Source organism: Pseudophryne corroboree, chromosome 9 (assembly GCF_028390025.1).
Source record: "Pseudophryne corroboree isolate aPseCor3 chromosome 9, aPseCor3.hap2, whole genome shotgun sequence".
NCBI lineage: Eukaryota > Metazoa > Chordata > Amphibia > Anura > Myobatrachidae > Pseudophryne > Pseudophryne corroboree.
Genome location: NC_086452.1, coordinates 400,448,099 through 400,471,578, shown reverse-complemented (window position 1 = coordinate 400,471,578; position 23,480 = coordinate 400,448,099). Strand labels below are relative to the sequence as shown.

General features: G+C 48.4%; 1 protein-coding gene and 1 non-coding gene across 4 annotated transcripts in view; one reads left to right on the top strand and one right to left on the bottom strand.

Moving 5' to 3' along the window:
• The window catches only part of FAM3D (FAM3 metabolism regulating signaling molecule D), a 279,642-nt gene that overhangs the window by 178,613 nt on the left and 77,549 nt on the right, over positions 1 to 23,480 (top strand). For all 3 annotated transcript variants that reach the window (XM_063940890.1, XM_063940891.1, XM_063940892.1), the window contains 2 exons: positions 6,299 to 6,322; positions 9,135 to 9,258. In XM_063940890.1, coding sequence (XP_063796960.1) covers positions 6,299 to 6,322; positions 9,135 to 9,258 — 148 coding nt within the window. The remainder of the gene's footprint in view (positions 1 to 6,298; positions 6,323 to 9,134; positions 9,259 to 23,480) is intronic.
• LOC134958880 (5S ribosomal RNA) lies at positions 5,475 to 5,593 on the bottom strand. Its single transcript, XR_010187131.1, has one exon. It is a non-coding gene; the product is annotated as a 5S ribosomal RNA (ribosomal RNA).

Genomic DNA, 23,480 nt, shown 5'->3' with positions numbered 1-23,480 from the left:
TCCAACTAGCAATCGACTGCTTAGAAGCAAGAGCACCCAGTTTGTTGGGTGCATACAGGATAACAGCAAGTCAGTTTTCCTGACTCCAGCCGTCCTGGAAACTATATTTTCAGGGCCCTGACAACATCTAGCAACTTGGAGTCCTCCAAGTCCCTAGTAGCCGCAGGTACCACAATAAGCTGGTTCGGGTGAAACACTGACACCACCTTAGGGAGAAACTGGGGATGAGTCCGCAGCTCTGCCCTGTCCGAATGGACAATCAGATATGGGCTTTTTTGAGACAAACGCCGCCAATTCTGACACTCGCCTGGCCGAGGCCAGGGCCAACAGCATGGTCACTTTCCCTGTGAGATATTTCAAATCCACAGATTTGAGCGGTTTAAACCAATGTGATTTTAGGAATCCCAGAACTACGTTGAGATCCCACAGTGCCACTGGAGGCACAAAAGGGGGTTGTATATGCAGTACTTACTCCCTTGACAAACTTCTGGACTTCAGGAACTGAAGCCAATTCTTTCTGGAAGAAAATCGACAGGGCCGAAATTTGAACCTTAATGGACCCCAATTTGAGGCCCATAGACACTCCTGTTTGCAGGAAATGCAGGAAACGACCGAGTTGAAATTTCTTCATGGGGCCTTCCTGGCCTCACACCACGCAACATATTTTCGCCACATGTGGTGATAATGTTGTGCGGTCACCTCCTTCCTGGCTTTGACCAGGGTAGGAATGACCTCTTCCGGAATGCCTTTTTCCCTTAGGATCCGGCGTTCAACCGCCATGCCGTCAAACGCAGCCGCGGTAAGTCTTGGAACAGACATGGTACTTGCTGAAGCAAGTCCCTTCTTAGCGGCAGAGGCCATGAGTCCTCTGTGAGCATCTCTTGAAGTTCCGGGTACCAAGTCCTTCTTGGCCAATCCGGAGCCACGAGTATAGTTCTTACTCCTCTACGTCTTATAATTCTCAATACCTTGGGTATGAGAAGCAGAGGAGGGAAGACATACACCGACTGGTACACCCACGGTGTTACCAGAACGTCCACAGCTATTGCCTGAGGGTCTTTTGACCTGGCGCAATACTTGTCCAGTTTTTTGTTCAGGCGGGACGTTTCCAACGGTTCACAATCATGTGGAAGACTTCCCGATGAAGTCCCCACTCTCCCGGGTGGAGGTTGTGCCTGCTGAGGAAGTCTGCTTCCCAGTTGTCCACTCCCGGAATGAACACTGCTGACAGTGCTATCACATGATTTTCCGCCCAGCGAAAAATCCTTGCAGTTTCTGCCATTGCCCTCCTGCTTCTTGTGCCGCCCTGTCTGTTTACGTGGGCGACTGCCGTGATGTTGTCCCACTGGATCAATACCAGCTGACCTTGAAGCAGAGGTCTTGCTAAGCTTAGAGCATTGTAAATTGCCCTTAACTCCAGTATATTTATGTGGAGAAAAATCTCCAGACTTGATCACACTCCCTGGAAATTTTTTCCCTGTGCGACTGCTCCCCAGCCTCTCAGGCTGGCCTCCGTGGTCACCAGCATCCAATCCTGAATGCCGAATCTGCGGCCCTCTAGAAGATGAGCACTCTGTAACCACCACAGGAGAGACACCCTTGTCCTTGGAGATAGGGTTATCCGCTGATGCATCTGAAAATGCGATCCGGACCATTTGTCCAGCAGATCCCACTGAAAAGTTCTTGCGTGGAATCTGCCGAATGGAATCGCTTCGTAATAAGCCACCATTTTTCCCAGGACTCTTGTGCAATGATGCACTGACACTTTTCCTGGTTTTAGGAGGTTCCTGACTAGCTCGGATAACTCCCTGGCTTTCTCCTCCGGGAGAAACACCTTTTTCTGGACTGTGTCCAGAACCATCCCTAGGAACAGCAGACGTGTCGTCGGAAACGGCTGCGATTTTGGATATTTAGAATCCACCCGTGCTGTCGTAGAACTACTTGAGATAGTGCTACTCCGACTTCCAACTGTTCCCTGGACCTTGTCCTTATCAGGAGATCGTCCAAGTAAGGGATAATTAAGACGCCTTTTCTTTGAAGAAGAATCATCATTTCGGCCATTACTTTGGTAAAGACCCGGGGTGCCGTGGACAATCCAAACGGCAGCGTCTGAAACTGATAGTGACAGTTCCGTACCACGAACCTGAGGTACCCTTGGTGAGAAGGGCAATTTGGGACATGGAGGTAAGCATCCTTGATGTCCAGGGACACCATATAGTCCCCTTCTTCCTGGTTCGCTATCACTGCTCTGAGTGACTCCATCTTGATTTGAACCTTTGTATGTAAGTGTTCAAAGATTTCCCATTTAGAATAGGTCTCACTGAGCCGTCTGGCTTCAGTACCACAATATAGTGTGGAATAATACCCCTTTCCTTGTTGTAGGAGGGGTACTTTGATTATCACCTGCTGGGAATACAGCTTGTGAATTGTTTCCAATACTGCCTCCCTGTCGGAGGAAGACGTTGGTAAAGCAGACATCAGGAGCCTGCGAGGGGGAGACGTCTCGAATCTCCAGTCTGTACCCCTGGGATACTACTTGTAGGATCCAGGGGTCCACTTGCGAGTGAGCCCACTACGCGCTGAAACTCTTGAGACGACCCCCCACCGCACTTGAGTCCACTTTTACGGCCCCAGCGTCATGCTGAGGACTTGGCAGAAGCTGTGGAGGGCTTCTGTTCCTGGGAATGGGCTGCCTGCTGCAGTCTTCTTCCCTTTCCTCTATCCCTGGGCAGATATGACTGGCCTTTTGCCCGCTTGCCCTTATGGGGACGAAATGACTGAGGCTGAAAAGACGGTGTCTTTTTCTGCTGAGATGTGATTTGGGGTAAAAAAAAAAAAGTGGATTTTCCAGCTGTTGCCGAGGCCACCAGGTCCGATGGACCGACCCCAAATAACTCCTCCCCTTTATACGGCAATACTTCCATGTGCCGTTTGGAATCTGCATCACCTGACCACTGTCGTGTCCATAAACATCTTCTGGCAGATATGGACATCGCACTTACTCTTGATGCCAGAGTGCAAATATCCCTCTGTGCATCTCGCATATATAGAAATGCATCCTTTAAATGCTCTATAGTCAATAAAATACTGTCCCTGTCACGGGTATCAATATTTTCAGTCAGGGAATCCGACCAAGCCACCCCAGCGCTGCACATCCAGGCTGAGGCGATCGCTGGTCGCAGTATAACACCAGTATGTGTGTAAATACCTTTTTAGGATATTTTCCAGCCTCTCAGCTGGCTCCTTGAGGGCGGCCCTATCTGGGGACGGTACCGCCACTTGTTTTGATAAGCGTGTGAGCGCCTTATCCACCCTAAAGGGTGTTTCCCAACGCGCCCTAACTTCTGGCGGGAAAGGGTATACCGCCAATAATTTTCTATCGGGGGAAACCCACGCATCATCACACACTTCATTTAATTTATCTGATTCAGGAAAAACTACAGGTAGTTTTTTCACACCCCACATAATACCCTTCTTGTGGTACTTGTAGTATCAGAAATATGTAACACCTCCTTCATTGCCCTTAACATGTAACGTGTGGCCCTAAAGGAAAATACGTTTGTTTCTTCACCGTCGACACTGGAGTCAGTGTCCGTGTCTGTGTCGACCGACTGAGGTAAATGAGCGTTTTACAGCCCCTGACGGTGTTTGAGACGCCTGGACAGGTACTAATTTGTTTGCCGGCCGTCTCATGTCGTCAACCGACCTTGCAGCGTGTTGACATTATCACGTAATTCCTTAAATAAGCCATCCATTCCGGTGTCGACTCCCTAGAGAGTGACATCACCATTTCAGGCAATTGCTCCGCCTCCTCACCAACATCGTCCTCATACATGTCGACACACACGTACCGACACACAGCACACACACAGGGAATGCTCTGATAGAGGACAGGACCCCACTAGCCCTTTGGGGAGACAGAGGGAGAGTTTGCCAGCACACACCAAAAACGCTATAATTATACAGGGACAACCTTTATATAAGTGTTTTTCCCTTATAGCATTTTAATATATATATATACATATCGCCAAATAAGTGCCCCCCCTCTCTGTTTTAACCCTGTTTCTGTAGTGCAGTGCAGGGGAGAGCCTGGGAGCCTTCCCACCAGCATTTCTGTGAGGGAAAATGGCGCTGTGTGCTGAGGAGAATAGGCCCCGCCCCCTTTTCGGCGGGCTTCTTCTCCCGTTTTTCTGAGACCTGGCAGGGGTTAAATACATCCATATAGCCCCCAGGGGCTATATGTGATGTATTTTTAGCCAGAATAAGGTACTATCATTGCTGCCCAGGGCGCCCCCCCCCAGCGCCCTGCACCCTCAGTGACCGCTGCTATGAAGTGTGCTGACAACAATGGCGCACAGCTGCAGTGCTGTGCGCTACCTTATGAAGACTGAAGAGTCTTCTGCCGCCGTTTCTGGACCTTCACTTTTCGGCATCTGCAAGGGGGGTCGGCGGCGCGGCTCCGGGACGAACCCCAGGGTGAGACCTGTGTTCCGACTCCCTCTGGAGCTAATGGTGTCCAGTAGCCTAAGAAGCCAATCCATCCTGCACGCAGGTGAGTTCACTTCTCTCCCCTAAGTCCCTCGTAGCAGTGAGCCTGTTGCCAGCAGGACTCACTGAAAATAAAAAACCTAACAAACTTTTACTCTAAGCAGCTCTTTAGGAGAGCCACCTAGATTGCACCCTTCTCGGCCGGGCACAAAAATCTAACTGAGGCTTGGAGGAGGGTCATAGGGGGAGGAGCCAGTGCACACCACCTGATCCTAAAGCTTTTACTTTTGTGCCCTGTCTCCTGCGGAGCCGCTAAACCCCATGGTCCTGACGGAGTCCCCAGCATCCACTTAGGACGTCAGAGAAAAGTGTTTTTCCCTTATAGCATTTTAATATATATAGTCATATCGCCAAATAAGTGCCCCCCCTCTCTGTTTTAACCCTGTTTCTGTAGTGCAGTGCAGGGGAGAGCCTGGGAGCCTTCCTACCAGCATTTCTGTGAGGGAAAATGGTGCTGTGTGCTGAGGAGAATAGGCCCCGCCCCCTTTTCGGCGGGCTTCTTCTCCCGTTTTTCTGAGACCTGGCAGGGGTTAAATACATCCATATAGCCCCCAGGGGCTATATGTGATGTATTTTTAGCCAGAATAAGGTACTATCATTGCTGCCCAGGGCGCCCCCCCCAGCGCCCTGCACCCTCAGTGACCGCTGCTATGAAGTGTGCTGACAACAATGGCGCACAGCTGCAGTGCTGTGCGCTACCTTATGAAGACTGAAAAGTCTTCTGCCGCCGGTTTCTGGACCTCTTCACTTTTCGGCATCTGCAAGGGGGTCGGCGGCGCGGCTCCGGGACGAACCCCAGGGTGAGACCTGTGTTCCGACTCCCTCTGGAGCTAATGGTGTCCAGTAGCCTAAGAAGCCAATCCATCCTGCACGCAGGTGAGTTCACTTCTCTCCCCTAAGTCCCTCGATGCAGTGAGCCTGTTGTTAGCCTACAGCACCTGGTATTCCCAGGCGGTCTCCCATCCAAGTACTAACCAGGCCTGACCCTGCTTAGCTTCCGAGATCAGACGAGATCGGGCGTGTTCAGGGTGGTGTGGCCGTAGGCTGAAAATAAAAAACCTAACAAAACTTTTACTCTAAGCAGCTCTTTAGGAGAGCCACCTAGATTGCACCCTTCTCGGCCGGGCACAAAAATCTAACTGAGGCTTGGAGGAGGGTCATAGGGGGAGGAGCCAGTGCACACCACCTGATCCTAAAGCTTTTACTTTTGTGCCCTGTCTCCTGCGGAGCCGCTAATCCCCATGGTCCTGACGGAGTCCCCAGCATCCACTTAGGACGTCAGAGAAAATACAATGTAATAGCTACTGCTCTTTGTTACTGCTAGACTGGACTATGATTATTCCACGTTATTATTTAAACCCGTGCCCAAGAGGAAAAATTCCCTTTTCCATATTCACCAAGAGAGGATTCCTGATCCCTCTCTTCCTCAAGGCAGCACAACGTAGTGGAATGTGGTTTCTATAGTGGTAGCACGCAGATTGGCCACCTCTGTACTTTTACAGGTGATTACAACGGGTGTAGTATGCGTGACCAGCGGACAGGAGACGATTGGTCGGCATGCAGACCGTTGGGATTGTGAGGGGGTGGGATGTAGGGGGAGGTATTGTGACCGGCGGTGTGCAGGACATTTTGTACCCGGGAAAAGGGGTTTTGTTGGTGGCTCTGTGTAACTGCATGGTTCATATGTCAAAGTTCACTTGTCCTTTAAGACATTTTAATTAATTTGTTAATGTGTTTTGTTACCATTCAGGTCACGAGGAAGCAGTTGTTTCAGGTATGTAACGTGCCCTCGTTTTCTTTCATAAACTTATTATCAATGCTTAATTCAATAATTATATGACACTAAAGGACACCTAAACCTAAAAAATAAATCTATCTACAATAAAATCTACTAACAATAAAAAAAATAATAATGTGTGTATAAATCCCAATACATTAGTGCATTGTGAAATAGTTTTGACATTTCCTATACCACTGATTACAAGCTGTGGTTCTCTTTTATCAGTTATTTCAATGAGACAACTAATACCCTTTTCAGACAGAAAAGTCTGAAAGTCCCGGCAATTACCCGGCATTTCAGTGCTGGGACCTGCCTGACCCCCCCTTCACACAGACATACAAATTACCGGGTCGAAAATTTCGACCCGGTAATTTGCAGATCAACACGGGGATTTTGTCTGTGTGAAAGGGTCAACCCGTGTCATAATTCCCGTGTCTCCGACCCTGGTAAATTCCTGGGTCGAAGTCCCGGGAATTACAACACGGGTTGACCCTTTCACACAGAAAAAGGACCCGCGTGTTACATGAAATTACCGGGTGGAACTGCTTCACCCGGTAATTTCATGGTCTGTCTGAAAGGGGTATTAGGGTGTAATTCTGATCTGGAAGTAAAGCAAAAAGCAAAAAATAAAAAAAGCTAGTGACTGCGCACCTGGGCAAAACCATGTTGCACTGCAGGTGGGTCGATGTAACATGTGCAGAGAGAGAAATTTGGGAGAGATGTGTCCAAACTAAAATATAAATTGCAGTGCAAAAATGAAACTGTGGGCTACATGCAAAAGCAACCAGAATTTACCCTGCACAGATACAATAGAAATATATTTCCACCCCCCCCCCCCTGCATTGCAAAATGGTTTGTTCCAGATACAAAGTTACACTTGTTTTATTTTATTTTCCTTGCTTTACTTCCAAATCGAAGTTGGGCCCTAAGAGCATAACTGCAAATGTGTCACAGTGAATGTTCTTCAGAAATAAATCTGTTGCCAAACCAAGACAAAGTGTCATGACTGCCAGTCATAAAATATGTGGCCAAACAGAAGCAAATCTTGTCCCTCACCACACAACTGACCCTAAGGATGACATATAAACGCGATCTACTTAATGTAATATTTCTTTCTAAATTTCTCAATAAGAAATTTTTGGCCTAGGGGTGCCGTGACAAAAATTCTGATATTCTAGGGTGCCGTGATTCAAAAAAGTTTGGAAACCACTGTATTAAGTCATAACATTTTGAGGCTAGGGAAAATTTCCTCTCACCCCTCCCCCTCTGGTAGGGCCTGTCATTGACACAGACTCCGCTGTGCTCTGCCTGTGTAGGAGGGGGTGTATATATACCCGTGGGGAAGGAGGGTAGCTCCATAGGTCAGGCCTGGTCAACTTGTGGCTCTCCAGCTGTTGTAAAACTACAAGTCCCAGCATGCCCTGCCACAGTTTTTCCATACCTCCCAACATGACCCTCTCCAGGATGGACAGAATGCTCTTGTTCTGGAATTCCCTCTTAATGTATGATTGTCAGCACCTGTTTTGAACAGGATAATGGATAAGAAAGGTGTTTCAGCACAGGTGATAGCTATCATGAATAAAGAGGGAAGTCCAGGAGCAGAGCATTGTGTCCCTCCTGGAGAGGGTCATGTTGGGAGGTATGGTTTTGCCATTAGGGAATGCTAGAACTCTGGAAGGGGATACTGGGATGTGTAGTTTCACAGCAGCTGGAGAGCCACAGGCTGGCCAGGCCTGGCATAGGTGGATCTAGCACCGGTAGCGGTGGGGTAAAATACTGACTGATAATGCTGCAACTGTATTTGCGGTTTAGTTGTCTTTTACATTGTCCCATAATACTAGAAAAGGATGTAAAGGACTGCACAGATCGTACAGACCCAAGGGGACGGATTCAGAATTGGGAGCAAAGCAAAAAAGAGCAAGTTTGCACTTGAATAAACCACGTTGCACTGCAGGATGAGCAAATATATATATATATATATATATATATATATATATATATTATTTTTTTTTCGCATGTAGGGAAAATACTGGCTGCTTCTGCATGCAGCCCACAGATGCTGGGCAGCTTTATTTTTACACTGCGGTATAAGTTTCACCTTGGACATGCCCCTCAACTCTAAATCTTTTGGCTAAGTTGGACGCATCTGCAGCCGGTATAACGTATGGCTTCGACATCATGCTTATTACCTTATGCTAATGCGAACATCTGCTCGTCTGTGCCAAATATCTGTCCATCTCCAGGCGAAAGGCTGGGCCGTCCATTGTTCATCATTAGTATCGGATCTTATGTCCACCCCCCTGACGAGTGCAAAAGATTGGTCTGTGGTCCCATCTCCATCCGCTTGATCATGGAAGTCTACCTACACGCTCACGATGCCCCCATGGCATTCCTACAAGATGGATCAGTTCCGTGCAGTTACATGAATGCTGTCCAAAAACGTCCATTGCACAGAAAGAATGATCCACCAATCGACAGGTCAGTCTGTGTATGTGTGTGTATGCATGGCCTGGCTCATGTGCATTTGGTGATCACTTTCTACGGAGAATGCGCTGTTTGCAGGCATTTGCATGTTCCACCCATGTTTGGACTTGTGTTCAAAATCAGGCCCTATAAATCTGCCCCACCTGCAGTGCATCATGGTTTTGCAAAGGAGCAAGTATCCTCCTCATTTTGCTTTGCCCCCAATGCTGATGTAGAGACTCTGACCCCAGAGTCTCTACAGTTCCAGCAGCCCTCATGTGACTCAATCTGTTCCTTTCCACAGACATTGTTATAAATTATGCAGTACATTACTCTTTTTCAGTCCTGACAAAGAAGCGCCCCAAGTGTGGGAATGAGAAAGAATGTCCGGAAAATTACTTTGCCTTTAAAATGATAAGCGGAGCAGCCAATGTGGTGGGTCCTTCCATTTGTTTGGAGGACAAAATGTAAGTGCAATTTCAGTGTACATAGAAGTTTTTCCGTGCTGGTGTCAATGTGTTTGTAAATGTTACCGGGGAATTTACAGGGAGAGGTTGGAAAAATGCAGGGTGGGTATCTGCCATCAGCTGCAAGTTCATACGTGCAAAAACATGGCATCTGCACTACAGCTGTGTCCAGTCATAGTCCAACCCTGAGACCCAACGTTCCTCTTTTTTTTGCGTATAGACTGCGAATGTTGTTACATTTGTGAATGAGTGTGCAATGGCTCCGGTGGACGTCTCTTTTCATTTCCGGGGCAGCAGCTGCACTCGCTGATATCAGCAGCTCTCTATCCTAGAAAATCACAATTGCAATTGCGTGCAGACATGAATTAGACCAATAGCAGGGCCAAATTAAGGGAGGGGCGGCAGGGGCGGCCGTCCCAGAGCTGTATTCAAGTGCAGCCTTACCTCTCAGGCAGATGTGAGGCCGGCGAGGGGGGAGTCTGTTTGCAGTGGATCTCGCGGGATGGTGTGGTGAAATCCCGCAAGACAAGGTGCGGGAGCTGGCAGCATCTGGTGCGTCGGTGCTGGTCCGACCTCAGCTGGTCCAGGTAGAGAGCAATGGGCCTAATTCAGAGTTGATTGCAGCAGCAAATTTGTTAGCAGTTGGGCAAAACCATGTGCACTGCAGGCGGGGCAGATATAACATGTGCAGAGGAAGTTAGATTTGGGTGGGGTGTGTTCAATCTGAAATCTAAATTGCAGTGTAAAAATAAAGCAGCCAGTATTTACCCTGCACAGAAACAAAATAATAACCCACCCGAATCTAACTCTCTCTGCACATGTTATATCTGCCCCCCCTGCACTGCACATGGTTTTGCCCAACTGCTAACAAATTTGCTGCGATCAACTCTGAATTTCCCCGTGTGTGTGTCATACAGGGGATGTGGGGTGCACAAGACCAATTTTACTACTGGGGGGCCACACAACTTCATTGCCACTGGGACCCCACCACCCTTAATCCGGCTCTGGCCCATAGGCCCTCATTCCGAGTTGATCGCTCGCTAGCTACTTTTTGCAGCCGTGCAAACGCATAGTCACCACCCACGGGGGAGTGGATTTTCACTTTGCAAGAGTGCGAACGCCTGTGCAGCCGAGCGGTACAAAAACATTTTGTGCAAAACAAGACCAGTCCTGTAGTTACTTATTCTGTGCGATGATTGCTGCGACGAAGGTCCCGGAATTGACGTCAAATACCCGCCCTGCAAACGCCTGGACACGCCTGCGTTTTTCCAAACACACCCAGAAAACGTTCGGTTGACACCCATAAACTCCCACTTCCTGTCAAGTTCCTTGCGATCGGCTGTGCGAATGGAATCGCTAGAAGCAGTGCAAAACAACGATGCTCTTTGTACCCATACGCCGCGCATGTGCATTGCGGCTCATGCGCATGCGTAGTTTTGCTGTTTTTTTAAATGAGCGCTACACAGCGAACAACGGCAGCTAGCGATCAACTTGGAATGAGGGCCATAGTTACCAACAATCTTATTTCCTGCAGTCTCCAGGCCCATTTAGCAAGTAGAATAACACAGAAAGCTTTGGTATAAAATGCTCAGCACTATCTTAAGCTTCTCTCGGGCTTGTAGGCAGGACTATAACATGTGACTACAATATACAGGTACAGTATGGTACTTCTTAAACAAAAACCGTCCCATACACCCTTATGCTTTGTCATTTGTATTCATTCAGCCACTTTCACAGCCTGTGTGTTGGATACTGTTGGTATGTGCCGTGTTTTTATCTATACATGGTAAATTTACCTTTCTAAATATATTTTTTCTCAAGCAGCTGAGCAACGAGCTATCATCAAAGCTTTCAATTTTCTTTTGTTTATGTTCTTTAAGCAATTGCTGCTCACAGACACACAGCAATATCTCCTGCAATATCAGCAAATCTGAAAAGCAAATATGTATGTATTATAAAATGTTTTGGCATAAATCCATTTGGCCGATGTTATCTGTCGCACACGCAGAAGCACAAGCAGCTGCGTCTATTGCCGGTTACCCTTCTGAAAGGACTGAGGTGCCTGGACTGAGACACTTTTAGCACACGTGCCGCTGTAATACCGATTGATACGTCTTTATAGGCCACCATAGGCTGCACCTTTGGAACTTGCACCAGCCCCACGGCTGGTGCAGTCTCTCTGTCTCATCATGGCCGCCTACACCTGCGGCTGTTGGTCTGGGAACGCAGTTGCCTGGATGGACACGCCCATGACACTCCCATAACACGCCCACAGCACAATCCGTTTTTGCGTGCACTACTAGCCACCTCACTGTCACCAGGAGCAGCCATCACTTTTCCACAACATTTCGGATACTGTCTGTCTCGATAGCAACGGCATCTATCCGCGTACACTCTGGGTAACACATGTGCCATATAAGTTAGATATTTTCATGCATGTGAAGATGCGTGCAGCTCTGAATCAGGCACTGCACATGCTTTCCTTTTCCAACCACTCTGTTAGGCCCCATGTAATTCAGGAGCTCAGAGTCCAGACAGATTGCGGCCTGTTTTAGTAACAGTGGGCCTAGATCAGATGCGGTTGTTCTTGCTGCTGCTGCTGCTGTTGCTATCTATTGCCATACGCAATTGCGATTATATGCTAAAATGGCCAGAAGCTAACCTGAGCATAGGGATGCCGACATTTCCGTCCCATAGTGTACAACTGCCTCTGTAGATCAGAGCCAGATTTAGGAGTCAGGCCGCCCCTAGGCATAATGATATTGGTCGTCCGCCCCCACAAGCACCACGGGAAGAAGTGTGGTCCCAGAATAGTAACAATTCATATTACACCACCCATTAGTGTCCATCAGTCCCATTACACCACACAGTAGTTCCCCTTATACACACCAGGAAGAGCCCCTTATTCATATTGCGCCAGGTAGAGCCCCTATCACACATTATGACAGGTAGAGTCCCCTTTTACACTGTACGGCAGGTAGAGCCCCTGTCATACAATACGGCAGATACAGTCCCCTTTCACACATTTCGGCAGGTAGAGTCCCCCTTTTTACACATTAGGCAGGCAGAGTTCTCCTTTTTTCACACTACAGCAGGTAGAGTCCCCCTTTTACACATTTTGGCAGGTAGATTCCCCTTTTGCACATTGCGGCAGGCAGAGCTCCCTTTTACACATTACGGCAGCAGAGTCCCCCTTTTTACACACTACAGCAGGTAGAGTCCCCTTTTTACTAGAGATGAGCGGGTTCAGTTCTCAGAGAACCGAACCCTACCGGACTTCATGTCACGAGCCCGGTTCCGAGTCAGGCTTGGGTTTTTCCGTCTGACTCGGAAATCAGAACGAGGCAAAACGTAATCATCTCGCAGTTGGATTCTCGTGGGGTTTGGATTCCATATAAGGAGCCGCGCGATGCAGCCATTTTCACTCCGGAATTGGAGAGTGTAGAGAGAGGACGTGTCTCCGTTCTCTCAGTGTCCGTGTCTTGTGCTGCATCTGTCCAGTCACAGTGCTTGTGTCCTCTGCTGCCATATGTCCAGTGCTGCTGTGTAGGGTGCTGTGTTGTGCTGCATCAGTTCAGTGGTAGTGTATTGTGCTGCTTCAGTCCAGTCACAGTGGTAGTGTCCTGTGCATCAGTCAGTCCAGTGATCAGTCACAGTGGTGTCCTCTGCTGCCATATGTCCAGTGCTGCTGTATAATTAGTCCCTTACAGTGTTGCTGTGTTCTCCTGCATCAGACCAGTGGTAGTGTCCTGTGCATCAGCCATAAGTCATTCCAGTGACCAGTCACAGTGTTGTCCTCTGCTGCCATATGTTCAGTGCTGCCGTATAATAAGTCCCTTACAGTGTTGCTGTGTTGTTCTGTATCAGACCAGTGGTAGTGTCCTGTGCATCAGTCAGTCCAGTGACCAGTCACAGTGGTGTCCTCTGCTGCCATATGTTCAGTGCTGCTGTATAATAAGATCATTACAGCAAGGGCGTAGATACCATAGGTGCAGGGAGTGCAGCTGCTATGGGGTCCAGAGCTGAGAGGGGCCCACCTCCCTGTCACAGTTATAGGTGCTATACATTTATCACCACTGGGTGGTACATAGGGACCCTTACATACTTTTCCCTTGGGGGGGGGTTACAATATATTTGGGCCTGTTCATTGTAATGTGGTATCAAATTAACTGGCAGACATTATAATGTTACATAATATGAACTGGGGCACTGTATTGTGGCACAATATTACATGGGGACACTGTAGTGTGGCATAATATGAACCGGCAGCCCTACAGTGTGCCATAACTTACTAGGGCACTACTATGGTTCAGAAAATGAACTAGGGCACTACTATGGGGCCGAACATTAACAACTGCTGTGGAGAGGTGTCTCTCTAGAAGCACTTGGATAGGGGCCCCTTCAAAATGTTGCTAAGGGGCCCATAGAGTTCTGGCTACACCCCTGCCTTATAGTGTTGCTGTGTTCTCCTGCATCAGACCAGTGGTAGGACACTGCATCAGTCAGTCCAGTGACCAGTCACAGTGGTATCCTCTGCTGCCATATGTCCAGTGCTGCTGTATAATAAGTCCCTTACAGTGTTGCTGTGTTCTCCTGCATCAGACCAGTGGCAGTGTTCTGTGCATCAGTCAGTCCAGTGACCAGTCACAGTGGTGTCCTCTGCTGCCATATGTCCAGTGCTTCTGTATAAGTCCAGTCCATTGCAGTGGTGCTGTGTTGTCCTGCATCAGTCCAGTGGTGGTGTCCCTGTGCTGCCGTAATTGTCCAGTGGTACTGCCGTATATGTCCAGTGGTACTGCCGTATATGTCCATATACTGTAAGTTCATATAATTCCATATAAATCCAGACCAGTGGTGCTGCCATATAAGTTCAGTGGTGCTGTCCTGTGCTTTACATTATTTACTCCAAATAAAGGGGTTATTAATATTTAATCCAAATAATTTTTACAGGGTTTGCCCTGTGAGGTACGCTCTCCTGTACCGCATATTATGTTATACAACTCCAGAAAAATAATGGAGAACAAAATTTGGAGGATAAAATAGGGAAAGATGAAGAACCACTTCCTCCTAGTGCTGAAGCTGCTGCCACTAGTCATGACATAGACGATGAAATGCCATCAAGTCGTCTGCCAAGTCCGATGCCCAATGTCAGAGTAGAGGGCATGTAAAATCCAAAAATCCAAAGTTCAGTAAAAAGACCCCAAAAAAGAAATTGAAATGGTCTGAGGAGAAATGTAAACTTGCCAGTATGCCATTTACGACACGGAGTGGCAAGGAATGGCTGGGGCCCTGGCCTATGTTCATGACTAGTGGTTCAGCTTTACATGACAATGGAAGCCCTCATAACTGAGGCCTTGACACTTATGTTGGTGTTAGATGTATGCCCGGTATCCGCCATTAGTGCAGTGGGATTTAGACAATTGATGGAGGTATTGTGTCCCCGGTACCAAATCCCCTCTAGATTCCACTTCATTAGGCTGGCGATAGCGAGATTTTGCCATTTAATTCCAGTGATTTGGACGTATAATTACAGTGATTTTGCCAATTAATTTCAGTGATTTATAATTATTAATTACAGTGATCTTGCCAATTAATTCCAGTGATTTGGATGTATAATTCCAGCTTTGCATGAGGTGCTGTTTGGGGCCTTGTTTTTGAAAAGTGCCATCCTATGTGACACTGCCGTATGAGTCCAGGGGTACTGCTGTATTAGTACTGGGGTACTGCCGTATAAGTCCACCAATTGCAGATTTTTTTTTAAAAGTAACTGGAAATTTAAATGGTCTGAGGAGAACCGTAACCTTGCCAATATGCCATTTACGACACGGAGTGGCAAAGAATGGCTAAGGCCCTGGCCTATGTTCATGACTAGTGGTTCAGCTTCACATGATGATGGAAGCCCTCATCCTCCCGCTAGAAAAATGAGTTAAGCTGGAAAACGCACAGCAAAGAACTGTGCGTTCTAAGATGGTATCACAAATCCCCAAGGAGAGTCCAAGTGTGTCGGCGGTTGCGATGCCTGACCTTCCCAACACTGGACGGGAAGGGGTGGCTCCTTCCACCATTTGCACGCCCGCTGCAAGTGCTGGAAGGAGCACCCACAGTCCAGTTTCTGTCAAATTGAAGAAGATGTCACTGTTGAAGTACACCAGGATGAGGATATGGGTGTTGCTGGTGCTGAGGAGGAAGTTGACGAGGAGGATTCTGATGGTGATGTGGTTTGTTTAAATGAGGCACTGGGGGAGACATCTGTTGTCTGTGGGATGAAGAAGCCCATTGTGATGCCTGGGCAAAATACAAAAAAAGCCACCTCTTCGGTGTGGAATTATTTCTCCACAAATCCGGACAACAGGTGTCAAGCCATGTGTTGCCTCTATCAATCTGTAATAAGTAGGGGTAAGGATGTTAAGCACCTAGGAACATGCTCCCTTATACGTCACCTGCAGCGCATTCATCAGAAGTCATTGTCAAGTTCAGAAACTTTGGGTAAGAGCGTAAGCAGTCCACTGACACCAAAATCTCTTCTTCCTCTTGTACCCAAGCTCCTGCAAGCCACACCACCAACTCCCTCAACGCCAACTTTCTCCTCAGTGAGGAACGTCAGTAGTCCTGCAGGCCATGTCACAGGGAAGACTGAGGGGTTCTCTCCTAACTGGAATTCCTCCGGAGGATCCTTGAGTGGTACGCCTGCTGTTGCTGCCGCTGCTGTGAGTCGATCATCATCCCAGAGGGGAAGTCGGAAGACCACTTGTACTAATTCCAGTAAGCAATTGACTGTCCAACAGTCCTTTGTGAAGAAGATGAAAGATGACAGCAGTCATCCTGTTGCAAAGCGGATAACTGAGGCCTTGACACTTATGTTGGTGTTAGATGAGCGTCCGGTATCCGCCATTGGTGCAGTGGGATTTAGACAATTGATGGAGGTAGTGTGTCCCCGGTACCAAATCAGAAAAAGTGTCGCCAGTGTCCTAAAAAAATGCGGTTTTATCCAGTGTCCACGTAACCATGGACACGTGGACAAGTGGAACAGGGCAGACTAAGGACTATATGACTGACATCTCACTGGGTAGATGTATTGCCTCCCGCAGCAACAACAGCAGTGGAGGCACCAGTAGCAGCATCTCACAAATCCAAACTCGTTTCTAGGCAGGCTATGCTGTGTATCACCACTTTCTGTAAGAGGCACACCGCTGACAACCTCTTATGGAAACTGAGGAACATCATCGCACATTGGCTTACTCCACTTAGACTCTCCTGGGGATTTGTGATATCGGACAATGCAACCAATATTGTGCGTGCATTACAACTGGGCAAATTCCAGCACGTCCCAAATTTTGCACATACAATTAATTTGGTGGTGCTGAATTTAAAAAAACCCGACAGGGGTGTACAAGAGATGCTGTCGGTGGCCCCCAAATTGCGGGCCCCTTTTGACATTCTGCCACTGTGTGCCGAAGACTAGAGCACCAGCAAACACTCCTGAACTTTCCCTGCCATCAACTGATGCAAGAGGTGGTAACGAGGTGGAATTCAACACTATATGCTTCAGAGGATGGAGGAGAAGCAAAAGGCCATTAAAACTTATACATCCACCTACGATATAGGCAAAGGAGCAGGAATGCACCCGACTCAAGCGCAGTGGAGAATGATTTCCGTCTTGTGCAAGGTTCTCCAACCCTTTGAACTTGCCACACGTGAAGTCAGTTCAGACACTGCCAGCTTGAGTCAGGTCATTCCCCTCATCAGGCTTTTGCAGAAGCAGTTGGAGAAATTGAAGGAGGAGCTAAGAAAGAGCGATTCCGCTAAGTATGTGGGACATGTGGATGGAGCCCTTCATTCGCTTTGCCAGGATTCAAGGGTGGTCAATCTGTTGAAATCAGAGCACTACATTTTGGCCACCCTGCTCGATCCTAGATTTAAAGCTTATGTTGTATCTCCCTTTCCGGCAGACACAAGTGTGCAGAGGTGCAAAGACCTGCTGGTGAGTAAATTGTCAACTCAAGCGGAACGTGACCCATCAACAGCTCCTCCTTCAGTTTCTCCCGCCACTGCGGCTGCGAGGAAAAGGATAAGATTTCCTAGCCCACTCGCTGGCGTTGATGCAGGACATTCAGGAGCAAAAGCTGACATCTGGTCTGGACTGAAGGACCTGCAACGATTACTGACATGTCTACTGTCACTGCATAAGATTCTGTCACCATTGAAAGAATGGTGGAGGATTATATGAGTGACAGCATCCAAGTAGGCATGTATGTATACTGACAGGAAAAAGAGGCAATTTGGATGCCCTTGCACAAACTGGCTTTATTTTACCTAAGCTGCACCCCCTCCAGTGTGTACTCCGAAAGAGTGTTTAGTGCAGCCGGTAACCTTGTCTGCGATCGGCGTAGGAGGTTACTTCCACAAAATGTGGAGAAGATGATGTTCATCAAAATGAATTATAAATTCCTCCGGGAAGACCTTGACCAGCAATTGTCTCCGGAAAGTACACAGGGACCTCTAATGGTGGATTCCAGTGGGGACCAATAAATACTCTATGAGGAGGGGGATGTACACAGTGAAAGGGGTGAGGAATCGTAGGATGAGGAGGAGGTCAATATCTTGACTCTGTAGAGCCAGTTTGTGCAAGGAGAGATTGATTGCTTCTTTTTTGGTGGGGGCCCAAACAAACCAGTCATTTCAGCCACAGTCGTGTGGCAGAACCTGTCGCTGAAATTATTGGTTTGTTAAAGTGTGCATGTTCTGTTTATACAACATAAGGGTGGGTGGGAGGGCCCAAGGACTATTCCATCTTGCACCTCTTTCTCTTCTTTGCATCATGTGCTGTTTGGGGATTATTTTTTAAAGTGCCATCCTTTCTGACACTTCCGTATATGTCCAGAGGTACTGCCATATAATTCCAGTGATACTGCCGTATATGTCCAGTGGTACTGCCATATAATTCCAGTGATATTGCCGTATAATTTCAGTGATATTGCTGTACAATTCTAGTGGGAATTGTTTGTGTCGCTTGGATTAGTCATACAGCTACCTCATTGCACCTCTTCTACATCTTTGCATGAGGTGCTGTTTGGGGCCTTTTTTTTATATCTGCCCTCCTGTCTGCCACTGCAGTGCCACTCCTAGATGGGCCAATTGTTTGTGTCGCTTGGCTTAGTCATACAGCTACCTCATTGCACCTCATCTGCATCTTTGCATGAGGTGCTGTTTGGGGCCTAGTTTTTGAAAAGTGCCATCCTCACCGACTGTCTCTGTCCTTCTAACTCTGCGGCAGTGCAGGCCACTGTGGGTGGGCTGGGGGCGGCTTTCCCAGAAGACGCTGGTTGCGGGGGCAAAGAGAGAGCCGGGGGGCGGAACCGGAGCCCAAGACAGAGGAAGATATAGCCGGCGCGCCAATGCAGCCTAGTTCAACATCGGCCGGAACCACCTGCGCTTGGTCAGTGGGCAGCCTATTTGCTTATACAGCAGATGCGCGATGTGGGTACACAGCCGGGGCCTGGGGGACATCAGCTTCTCTACTGGGGGGAAGCGAGGGGGGGGGGGGGGGAAATCCGGCACTGCTGTAGACGCAGCGACTGAGCAGCTCTCCCAGGATGTTAAGGACTCTCCAGTAGCAAGCAAACAAGATCACAATTGCTACATACCTCCCAACTTTGCAAAGGTGAAAAGTGGGACTTTTGCACGCACCCGAAAAGGGGCGCAGCCTATATGAAAGGGGTATGGCCTCGGGGCAGAGCCGCGATCGCGAGTCACGCCCCCTTTAGCCGTCACTGAGGGACATGCCCAGTGCTCTCTGAGCTGCTGGCATGCCTTCTCTCCCTCTGTCACCTGTGCATAGATGCTGCTAAGCAGAGCAGCAGTGACAGGAGTCTCCCAACTGCTCCCCACACCGTGGGACACTATGGCCCGTGGGTGGGACAGTCCCCAAAAAAACGGGACTGTCCCGCGAAAATTGGGGACAGTTGTAAGGTATGCTGCTAATTTATGCACGCCCAGAAAATGGTAACTGAATGGCCTTGACCATAGGCGTGCGCAGCAAATTTTATTAGGGGGTGCACTGCTGGAGGGGCGTGTCTAGCACCGCCTTTTGGGCGTGTCTCGCACACCGCCCAGGGACATGTCTAACACTATTTTACATTCTCTCAGTAAAATCACATGGTGCAATCTAATTTCTCTCTAGTTCCTAATAATACAAGTAGATACAATACACCCCAGAGAAATAAAATTAAACATAATGGTGCGACCAGTAGCCACTACTGACTGTCCGCTACGGCATAAGTCCTAGCTGCCGCTGCATCCTATCGCTACTTACACTTCCCCAACCTATCTCTGACCCAGTGGTGGAACTAGAGAGTGGTGAGCCTTGGTGCAAAATTCACATTATGCCACACGGTATGAGCCGAAATTCACATTACGCCACACAGTATGAGCCAAATTCACATTATGTCACACAGTATGAAATAAAATTTACATTACGCCACACAGTAAGAGATAAAATTCACATTATGCCACACAGTATGAGCCAAAATCTACATTACGCCACACGGTATAAGGCAAAATTCATATTACGCCACATTATGCCCCGGCCTTAATAGACCCCATAGTACCCCAAACACATTATATAATACACAGTGCACCCAAAACACATATGCCACACAGTGCCCCACCCCACACGCACACATTTTGTGACACATAGTGCCTCTCCAAATACATTATATATTACTTGTGGGTGCGCTCGCACCCCCTCCTTCCCTGCAGTCCTGTTCACATGTGGGTTCCAGTAGTGGGTGCAGCTGACAAATGCACCCTCTACTGCCCCTGCAGCGGCGTGTCTCTTCCCCTATCGCCAAGCCTGCTGATCGGGCGTAGCGAGTAGGTGAAGAGAGGGAAGCGGCAGGTGGAGGGCGGGCGCAGGTGTAAAGAGCGGGGGTGGGCGGGTGTAAAGAGTGGGGGTGGGCGGGCATAGCGAGCAGGCGGACGGCGTAGAGAGCGGGCGGTCTGTGCTGGCGGGCGTAGAGTGCGGGTGGGCGTACACAGTCAGGAATAGAACTGCAAACCTGGCAATGATTCAGTTACAGGCGTGTGTAAGGGGGGTGCCGGACATTAGGGGGAGCTTGTGCGCACCAGGCACTCCCCTGCGCACGCCTATGGCCTTGACACACCTGCGTTTACCTGACCACTCCCAGTTACCACCCCCAAACGCTGTCTTTCCGTCACTCACTTTGCAACCAATTCCTCGGTGCTGTTGCAACTGCAGTTCATTGCTGTGTGTGCGCAATAAGAAAACATTGACTGGTATGCGAACAATAGCCACTTTGCCGCCGCATCTGAATAAGGCCCAACATCAATAGTTCTCAAATCCAGGCCTTGTAGTCCTTGAACGTCTAAACATAATTTAGCAGATTTACCAGCAAAGGGGTATATTTACTAAGGTGTGAGTTTTCTTTAGAAGCCCATAGCAACCTTACTTAGATCGACACTCAATAGATCGACCACTATTGGTCAACATGCATTAGGGTGACACCTGCACAAGGTGATCATTAGGTTGACATGGTACAGGTCAACACATGAAAAGGTCGACATGCATTATTTGCATTTTTTTTCTTCATTTTTTGAACTTTGTCTTAATTTATGATCCACATGGACTACGATTGGGAATAGTAACCTGTGCTGAGCGCAGCAAGGCTCCTTACCTGGAGCACGGCGAGCGAAGCAGTGCATTGATTGAGGTTCCTGGTCACTTTACGAAGAAAACGACACCAAAAAAAAAAAAAAAAAAGGGTGTCAAACTTTTCCATGTCGACCATTTCCATGTGTCAACCTACTGCCTGTCGACCAATAGTGGTCGATCTAATGAGTGTCGACCTAAACAGGGTCAACCCAACACACTCATTCCAAAACACTCGCACCTTAGTATATACCACCATACGCGCACGCAGGGGAGGTTTCCGAGTACCTGGAAACCCCCCCTGCCCATCGATCCATCGCACAACTTACCGATACATCTGGTTTTTTTTATGGAGATGGAGGAGCTCCGCAGGGTGTGTGTATAAAGCGCCACATATATTCTGAGAGCTGGAGGCTGCTCCTCTCAGGAAGTTCCCTTGGGGAGAGATAGTTAGGCTCTACGGATGCGAGGCTCCGCGGACTCTGCAGCAGCCAAAAGGTTTGTGTCTCTTTCGGGAGAGCCAGGCTGGGAGAATGATGGGTGGGTGACTGATGTTGGCTGGGTCAGTACTCCGTAATTCCATCTGCAGGAGTGTGTCTGACTCTTTCACGTATTCCAGGGTATATGGGGGGGAGGGGGGTGCTTATTTACTATTTACTTGCTTTACATGGCTGTTTTATTTTATTTTGAAAAAGGTGTGTGTGTGTGTGTGTGACACAGTGTAAATGTGCTATATACTGTAACTGTGTGTGTGTGTGTGTGTGTGACATACATGTGTGCTATATACTGTAACTGTGTGTATGTGAGACATACATGTGTACTATATACTGTAACTGGTGTGTGTGTGTTTGACATACATGTGTGCTATATACTATAACTGTGGTGTGTGCGTGTGTGTGTGTGTGTGTGTGACATACATGTGTGCTATATACTGTAACTGTGTGTGTGTGTGTGTGTGTGTGTGTGTGTGTGTGTGTGTGTGTGTGTGTGTGTGTGTGTGTGCCATATATTGCTGTGTGTGCGTGTTTGTGACATACATGTGTGCTAAATATCCAGCTGTATGCGTGTGTGTTAGACATACATGTGCGCTATATCTATACAGCTGTGTGTATGATATATTTCTCTGACGTCCTAGTGGATGATGGGTACTCCGTAAACACCATGGGGAATAGACGGGCTCCGCAGGAGACTGGGCACTCTTAAAAGAAAGATTAGGTACTATATCTGGTGTGCACTGGCTCCTCCCTCTATGCCCCTCCTCCAGACCTCAGTTAGAATCTGTGCCCGGCCAGAGCTGGATGCACCTAGTGGGCTCTCCTGAGCTTACTAGAAAAGAAAGTATTTGTTAGGTTTTTTATTTTCAGTGAGATCTGCTGGCAACAGACTCACTGCTACGAGGGACTGAGGGGAGAGAAGCAAACCTACCTGCTTGCAGCTAGCTTGTGCTTCTAAGGCTACTGGACACCATTAGCTCCAGAGGGATCGAAACAGGGCCCGACCTCGATCGTCCGTTCCCGGAGCCGCGCCGCCGTCCCCCTTGCAGAGCCAGAAGACGGAAGAACCAGGAGAAAATCGGCGGCTGAAGACTCCGGTCTTCAATAAGGTAGCGCACAGCACTGCAGCTGTGCGCCATTGCTCCCACAGCACACCACACGCTCCGGTCACTGGTGGGTGCAGGGCGCTGGGGGGGGGGGGGGGGCGCCCTGGGCTGCAATAAGTATACCTTTTGGCAAATGTGCACATAATACAGTTATAAACTGTATATGTGCCTAATCCCCCGCCATTAACATTATTAAAAAAGCGGCGCCATTTTCTCTTCACAGCTCCGCTGGAAGGACGCTCCCCAGGCTCTCCCCTGCAGTATGCACTACAAGAAGGGTAAAAAAGAGAGGGGGGGGGGCACATAAATTTAGGCGCAAAAGGTGATATAAGCAGCTATTGGGGGAAAATTCACTTTGTGTTAGTGTAAATCCCTCTGTTATATAGCGCTCTGGTGTGTGCTGGCATACTCTCTCTCTGTCTCCCCAAAGGACTTTGTGGGGTCCTGTCCTCAGTCAGAGCATTCCCTGTGTGTGTGCGGTGTGTCGGTACGGCTGTGTCGACATGTTTGATGAGGACGCTTACGTGGAGGCGGAGCAGGAGCCGATAAGTGTGATGTCGCCCCCTGCGGGGCCGACACCAGAGTGGATGGATATGTGGAAGGTATTAACCGACAGTGTCAACTCCTTGCATAAAAGGTTCGATGACGTAACAGCTTTGGGACAGCCGGCATCTCAGCCCGCGCCTGCCCAGGCGTCTCAGAGGCCATCAGGGGCTCAAAAACGCCCGCTACCTCAGATGGCAGACACAGATGTCGACACGGAGTCTGACTCCAGTGTAGACGAGGATGAGACAAATGTACAGTCCACAAGGGCCATCCGATGCATGATTACGGCAATGAAAAATGTGTTGCACATTTCTGACATTAATCCGGTTACCACTAAAAAGGGTTTGGGGAGAAAAAGCAGCCAGTGACTTTTCCCCCATCTCAGGAGTTAAATGAATTGTGTGAAGA